Below are 7,771 nucleotides of genomic sequence, written 5' to 3'. Positions count from 1 at the left end.
TTTTTTTTTTTTTTTTTTTTTTGTCTTGTAGTTCCAGAGCAAGCCTCATTTTCCCTCCATCAATGCCTGTCAAACGGCTTCTCCCATCAGGTATGGTGAAAATCTCATTTTGTACCTTTACGGGTTCCCGTGTTCATGTTTTGCTGTATCTGTAGAATACACTGCATTTGCTTGAAATTGGTTGTGTAACGTACAATTATATTGTGTAACCCACCTTTAATGGTGATATACTAGATCTATATGGGAATATGTTCAATTAACGGTGAGAAATGTAATTTGATTGGAAAAGCTGGAATTTCTTTTGTTATATTTCAGTTCATGATCTTTTGCGATTTGGATGGTAAGCTTTGATGGGAATGTATTGAAATAACGGTGAGAAAAGTAATTTGATAGGAAAAGCGGGAATTTCTTTTATTACATTTCGGTTCCTGGTTCTTTTGTGATTTATATGGCAAGTTTTGGGAAACTATTGGGCCTGACATTAATCAACTAGGATTATATTGAATCTAGTAAAATGGTTGAGTATGCAGTTTATATTATTACACCAAGGGCATCAGCAGTTGTCCAAAATTATTTCACGACACTGCACCTTATAAACATGGTTATGATAATGACTCCATAAATATACATGCCAATTACCAGATCTCTGTGTGAAGTGTTACGCTATTTATGTTCAACTGATCGCCCCTAACATGTTTGCAACTCTGCAGCGAAGTCGCAGTGGAAGTTCCTGACTTAGATTGGGACAACCTTGGTTTCGGGATAATTCCTACTGATTATATGTATGTTATGAAATGTCCTCGAGGTGGCAGTTTTTCTAATGGTGAATTAAAGCGTTTTGGAAACATTGAACTGAGTCCTTCAGCTGGAGTCTTAAATTATGGGCAGGTTAGATCATTCAATTATTTTACACGTGATGTTTTTTTTTTTTGTTCTTACTTTTGAAGTATAGCATGCTCTATATGAAGTAGCATGAATTTCTTGCTTTATAATCTTCAATTGGTTAAGTAGTTCTGCATCTGCTCTCTTTCAATCTTATTTGATGTTGGTTTTATCCTTGTTATGACTGAAATCCGATCTTATTAGTTAAATCTTGTCAACAATTTTTGTTAATTTGGTACCCTTCGTTCCACTCTCTTTCATTCTTATTGGAGGTCTGTTTTTATCCTTGTTTGTGCTGAATTCTTATCTTAACTGTAGATAACTTTCCAGAAAGTTTTAGAAAATTTGGTACCATATGCATAACTCACTTTCATTCTTATTTCAGGTTGATTTTATCCTTATTATGACTGAAACTATTCTTACCCGGATATCAATTTTCCTGGAAGTTATCTAGAAGGGTCAAATATTTTCTATGGATAATGAATAGAGGGATTAAAGTAGCGTTAATGGAATCTTAATTAGTGGCTAGAAATGGTCAAATTTCCTTCTGAAAGGGAGGGAGAAAGTAGATACGTTTGTTGAAAAACTTGTTACTGTGTTCAAGGAGATTTTATGTGTGGGCGTGTGAAGCATCACATACTGAACCTGAATGTTATTGGGAACATTTGCCGTAGAAGCACTTAGGCTTATTAGTAGTTGTAGTATTATAGATCCGTTGCATTTGAGGACTAATTCAACTTGCCAACGAGGATCTTCACCTTTATATACTTGTTTGATCTATGGCCATACTTTAAGGATAACATTTTGAATGAACTGCTAATGCATTCATTTCATTATATAATCTATAAGATTTTGTATTTTGCTTGACAAATTTTATCGTCTCTAAGTAGGGGCTATTTGAGGGTCTAAAAGCATACAGAAAAGATGGCTCTATTCTTCTCTTTCGTCCAGAGGAAAATGCATTGAGGATGAGGATGGGTGCAGAGAGGATGTGCATGCAATCACCAACTGTTGATCAGTTTGTGGAAGCTGTGAAGGCAACTGTTTTGGCCAACAAACGTTGGGTAATGAATATTATTGTTTACATTGTGTTTTCATTTTGTTTGGGATTTAGTTTATTACAGTCAAGTCCATAACTAGTTGCCCTTGCATCTCAGGTGCCCCCTGCAGGTAAAGGTTCATTGTACATCAGGCCTCTACTGATGGGTAGTGGGGCAGTTCTTGGTCTTGCCCCTGCTCCTGAATACACATTCCTAATTTATGTTTCACCTGTCGGAAACTATTTTAAGGTTTGTCGTTTTGTATATTCATTAATGTTAAAAAAATTATATTCATTAACGTTAAAAAATTATATTCAGAATGTTAATTCTGTTTTATGAGCTTTTTCACATGGTTTTGTTCATACGTTGATCGATAATTGAATTTTCAACTTAAATGCGATTGGAAAAATTCTCAACTCCTAATTGCTGAAATTCATGAGCTCAAAAGTTCTAGTGTTAGTTTGAGAAATTCACTATATCTGCATTGTTGGACGCAGAACTATTAAAACTATATGCTTGAAATATATTGTGACGTATGGTCTTTTCCCCCAGCTATGAAGACTTATATGTGACGTCACTACATTAAGCAATTTCTCTTGATATTGTGTCGTATTGCATTTTTACTTTGTTTTAAAATTTTAAAATCAATTTCTGAATACAGGAAGGCATTGCACCTATAAACTTAGTCATTGAGCATGAGTTGCATCGTGCTACACCTGGTGGTACTGGAGGTGTAAAAACCATTGGCAACTATGCGGCGGTGAGCAATTTTTTTTTTATTTGACTTTCTTTTTTCGTTACTGAGTTGTTGGTGCTGTTCTCAATAATCATTTGCTAAATTTTTATAATTAAACCAGGGCCAGTGCATGAAGCTTTAATTATATTATGGAGTAGCGCAATCATGTTTCACCTCCTAATTTAAAAATGTGTAATTCGATCTTAATTTATGACTGAGTGATAAAGGGAATTAAGTCTTCCCACTTTCATTATGCTGTTTGTTCTAAGCTGAATGACTTAAATGAATATGTTCTCACCATATGATTGGGGTCTGATGGAAAAACTACTCCTATTATTGGGATGATTGATATAATTTTCTGCCTGTTAATTTTTGTTCATAGGTCCTGAAGGCACAATCTGCTGCAAAAGCAAAAGGCTATTCTGATGTTTTATACCTTGATTGTGTGCACAAAAAATATCTCGAGGAGGTTTCATCGTGCAATATTTTTGTTGTGAAGGTACTTTGCTGATCACTATAGTTACTTATTTAGTACTATTATTTTCTAAATTAGAAACAAATTTCATTAATCAAATAAAATCTACTGACAGAATCTAAGAGGGTTATAGACGAGTTACAAAGAAGTCGATTTGTAGAGTTCCAAAAAAGAGGCTCAAGACTATAATTCGTCCTGTTTATGGAAATATCCACTCCCTGGAAAAAGGGCTTTTCTTCCTCTATAGCCACACATTCCACCGATTAGTTCTAATACTTGATGCCAAATTATTTTTGCATTTCTCCTGAGGATGTAAGAAAGGAGAGCTGTATGATGTTTTATGTTCTTTGGAAATCCACGGCCTAGTTGAAAATCTGCAGCTGCTAAGTCCACAAATTTGAGATGAAAAGACAAGTGTTAAAAATATGGATGTTTTCGTTGGTTATTGACTTGTATATTTCCTACAAAAAAAATCAACGTGTATATTAGTACCCATCGATCAAGGACCAAAGGAATGAGTCCATTAGGTTACGATTTTTTTTAGTTTTCCTTTTCAAAGAAATAAGTTTATTTACTAACAATTTAATTGTTCTATAAGACTATACCCTACTTTTAGAAACACCAGGTTAAAGTCCTACCACCATATTTTATTGATTAAATCCTTCCAAACAGTAGTGCCCTTTTTTCTGGAAGAAAGTCTTACAAAAAAGTGAAAAATAAGACAGAATTGGGAAGTAAAGCTTGCCTTTTGCAGTTAGAAAATCTTGAAACAAAATTGTGACCAAAAAAGGCCTTAATTTGCTTACTTTTGCCATTAGCCAGTGTATAAGCTTATAAAATGAAGATGCTACGGGGTCTGACCAGCATATTTCTTCTTGAAGATGCTCCAAACGTTCATAGTTTTTATAAATTGCACTTTTATGCATTGTTAACAGAAAGAATAGCGGACTTCTCAATTTTTGGAGCAAACAATAATAGCTACTAGGTCCCAACGGCTAGATTTCCATGCTTTGAATGACGAGAGACCAAATAGGGATCTTCCTCTGATGATATATGCGAGCCTTTACTTCAAAAAATTCTGAAAAAATAGTTAAAAATCAGAATTTGGCTATCCTATCTTGGAAGGATATTTGATGTCTTCACTATTCAATGAGCGGTTTTATTTCTTGAGTCAAATCTTTACTATTCCCAGCCTTATTGTCCTTGAACGTTCTTCTAAGGTGTATATATGATATAATCGTCCTGAAAACCTCAAATTTTAAGTATAGGGGCATGCAAATCTTTCTAGGCAGAGACTGAAATAATGCAGTTTTCTAGAAATTTATTTCGATTATATGATTACTTATTTTAGGTGTGATGCCTAAAATCGCTAGGGTGGCTTTGAGGGTCTAACTGAGAGATATTGTTAAACTGTTTCCTATTTCTTTGTTTTAGGCCTATCCATTTATGTTCCTTTAGTTCTTATCACTTCTACAACCTGAAAAGAATCCTGAACAGTTACTGTAGTTTCCGTTCTAACCAGCTACATGATTTTAATCTACCGTCCTGTATTCTAGATCAATTAATTTTCATTTGTCTTAAATTTACAACTTTTCCTGCTGTTCTTGGGAGGCTGCATGGTACATGTGAATAATAGATTTACACGATGTATTAATGTGTTTACTTTCTCTATAACCTTTTAATCTGAATTTTTTTTGACGACCTTGATAGTTACATGAGCTGAACTTTTCCTGTTTGTTTCAACAAGTCTCTCAATTGAATATGGATTCACGTGAATGTACCTCACATTCTCATTTGTTCTGATTAGGGGAATGTGATATCTACTCCTGCCATAAAAGGAACAATATTACCAGGAATTACGAGAAAGAGTATAATTGACGTTGCTCGTAGCCTTGGATTTCAGGTTCTTCACCATTATACTTCCATCATTTTTGCGTTTTACTATTTTCGTATAAAGTATATTGATATTGCTCATAACCTTGCCAGCCCGAGGTAGTTAGATAATTGAACCCCACCCTGTCTTTGTCTTTGGTCCTTTTGGTTTGGGCGTTTAATTTTTTAAATGTTTAATATTGCTAGGTTGCAGAGCAATGAAAGAATGACTTTTTTTTTTCTTAAGCAAAAAAAAGCACTCTGATTTTGTTCAATGATTAAATAATTAAATATTGTATGGTCAAATAATTGTTTTATTAGTTTACTTAAAAGGTTGATATAATGTATGTAATAAAAACCATTTGTAAAGCCTTCTCTTATTACTTGTAAAATGGGTTTATTTGGCAACTTGTATTGTATAATAGTTCTCAAAAACTTTGAGCACTCTCGATGGGTTGGCCTAGTAGTCAGTAAAATGGCCATGTGAAAATTAACGACTTTAAACTCAAACTATGGTGGTCACGTAGTTAGAATTTAATATTCTCTAACCAATGTAGTATGAGAATAGTCGAGGTATATGTAAACTGGCAGGGGAGTTTGTAACACTAAAGATATTACACGACAATCGATATACTCGATTTTCTAGGAAAGTAAAAGAGGAGGGAAAAGAAAACCTGTGTTTAGGAGGAGGGTTTGAAACTTTTGCGTGGAAAAATCTTTTCCTAGGCATAAAAAAGGGAGCGTTTTTCTTCCTTTTAAAACCCATGCAAAAGGATGGGTTTTTTAACCCATCCTTTTGTTTCGTTTACTTTCTTATTTTTTATTTTTTATTTTATTAATTCTTCTATCTCTTCTCGATTTTCTTTCATTTTTAATTTTTCTTTTAATTTTTTTCGTGTTTTTAAAATACGATTTTATTTATTTATTTAGGTTTATTATTGTTTTTTATAACTCTTTTAATTAATTTATTTTTAATTATTTGTGTTTTGTGTGTGGTTTTGGGGTTTCCTTTTCGCTATTTCTTTTTTATTTTATTTTTTATTGATAAAAAATTATTTTTATCTATCAGTCATTTCCAAATGGTTTGTAAAGGGGATTGAAGGCTTGAAATAAATAAATTATATTTAATTTTTGAAATATGACTTATATAATTAATTTTTCAATTCGATTATCATATTAATTATTTACAATTTTAATAAAACCATTTGCTTGAAAATAATTAGGGATATTAACTGCAGAATAAACTAACAAATATTTAGGGCATATTATTTATAATATATTTATTAATAAATAAAAATTAAATTTCTTTCGTATAATTTTATAATATACTTATTTGATATAGTTTATTCTAATTTAATATAGTTTATTCTACTATGAAGTTTGATTTTTGAAATATAAGTTAGTAATAAATATTTATAATTAAAATTTTATATAATTTTATTAAATTTAATATCATACACAATTATTTCATTTCCATGCATATTTCCAGACATTTTTTTCAAGCTGCACTAACAAAACTTTGAACCAAACAGCCCCTTATAATCATTTTAAAAAAATAATTTTCAAACGTAGTTTCCCATATTTAGATTTCAACGTGCTTGTTTACAAATATTTTGTAGATGATAATGTGATTGAGTGGGCACTGATTGAGTGCAGGTTGAGGAACGATTTGTGGCAGTGGATGAATTACTTGAAGCTGACGAGGTCTTTTGTACGGGGACAGCAGTGGTTATATCTCCTGTGGGCAGCGTCACATATCTCGGAAAAAGGTAAAATTCTGGGACTGATGTGTTTCAGAAACATTTTATTGATAGATTACGAGGCAGCGAGACAGTGGAATGAGTAGTTGGGAAATTGAATTTGCCTTCTGATTTAAAGTACATGTTTGCATATTAATTCCTTTTTGTATTAGAAGAGATTGCAACATGCTTAGAATGGGATTAAGTCTCCACAACACAAACCATAAATGACCTCTGTCGCTCAAATGGACTTGGAAATGGGATGTCGTTTGACTAGATTGAGATGTTTCTCCATTTTTTTTTACGTCAGTTGCTTGAGTAGGGGCAATGATATGGACGTGTGGTTTTTGGAGTGTTAAACATGAAAGCATTCTCCTCATATTGATTTGATGGCTGAATTTTGCAGGATATCTTATGGAGATGGTGTTGGAGTTGTTTCACAACAACTCTATTCTGTGCTTACCAGATTACAAATGGGTCTTATCGAAGATAAAATGAATTGGACTGTCAGTCTGTCGTAGGTATGGAATGACATTGTAGAATCCTCTTCCTTTTTGCTAGTCCCAGAGATTTTGTAATTTTCTCATTTCAAAATTAAACGGTGTATACTTTGGTTTGAACTGGATTTGAATGGCGTGATGAATATCAAACACCATTTTGCTTAATTTCTATGCCGTCCCCTAATATAATATTAAACCCTCTGAGCAAGACTATGGTTTGTCTTCGAATTGGGTCAACTGCCACCAATTTAGTTGGATCATAGGATTACATGGAATTGGACAGGTCTAGAAAATAATTGAATTGTCATGTTTTAGACGATCTAGACTGTTTAATTAAATATGCATTGATTCAGTCGAGCTATGTTTTTTCCTCTGAAGGTCATTTTGTCATCAGTGGCACAGATGCTCCTCTTAAAGTTTGGCCAAATTGACTTCCCTAAAGGGCTCATGTTTTGTTTAATGATTTCCTTTTTTTTTTTTTTTTTTTTTTTTTTTTTTTTTTTTTTTTTTTTTTTTTTTTTTTTTTT

The 7,771-nt window shown here is 32.7% G+C and overlaps 1 protein-coding gene across 1 annotated transcript in view; it reads left to right on the top strand.

Moving 5' to 3' along the window:
• LOC111453686 (branched-chain amino acid aminotransferase 2, chloroplastic-like) overlaps positions 1-7,413 on the top strand; it is an 8,145-nt gene extending 732 nt beyond the window's left edge. Inside the window, exons 2-10 of the mRNA XM_023094880.1 lie at positions 32-90; positions 711-888; positions 1,773-1,946; positions 2,040-2,171; positions 2,584-2,682; positions 3,041-3,157; positions 4,941-5,036; positions 6,662-6,774; positions 7,151-7,413. Of these exons, the coding sequence (XP_022950648.1) occupies positions 32-90; positions 711-888; positions 1,773-1,946; positions 2,040-2,171; positions 2,584-2,682; positions 3,041-3,157; positions 4,941-5,036; positions 6,662-6,774; positions 7,151-7,265 (1,083 nt within the window). The 3' untranslated portion in view covers positions 7,266-7,413. The remainder of the gene's footprint in view (positions 1-31; positions 91-710; positions 889-1,772; positions 1,947-2,039; positions 2,172-2,583; positions 2,683-3,040; positions 3,158-4,940; positions 5,037-6,661; positions 6,775-7,150) is intronic.
• Positions 7,414-7,771: the final 358 nt, after the last annotated feature.

Source organism: Cucurbita moschata, unplaced genomic scaffold (genome assembly GCF_002738365.1).
Source record: "Cucurbita moschata cultivar Rifu unplaced genomic scaffold, Cmos_1.0 Cmo_Scf00015, whole genome shotgun sequence".
Lineage (NCBI taxonomy): Eukaryota > Viridiplantae > Streptophyta > Magnoliopsida > Cucurbitales > Cucurbitaceae > Cucurbita > Cucurbita moschata.
The sequence above is the reverse complement of the archived record's forward strand: the minus strand, read 5'-3'. Positions and strand labels throughout refer to the sequence as shown.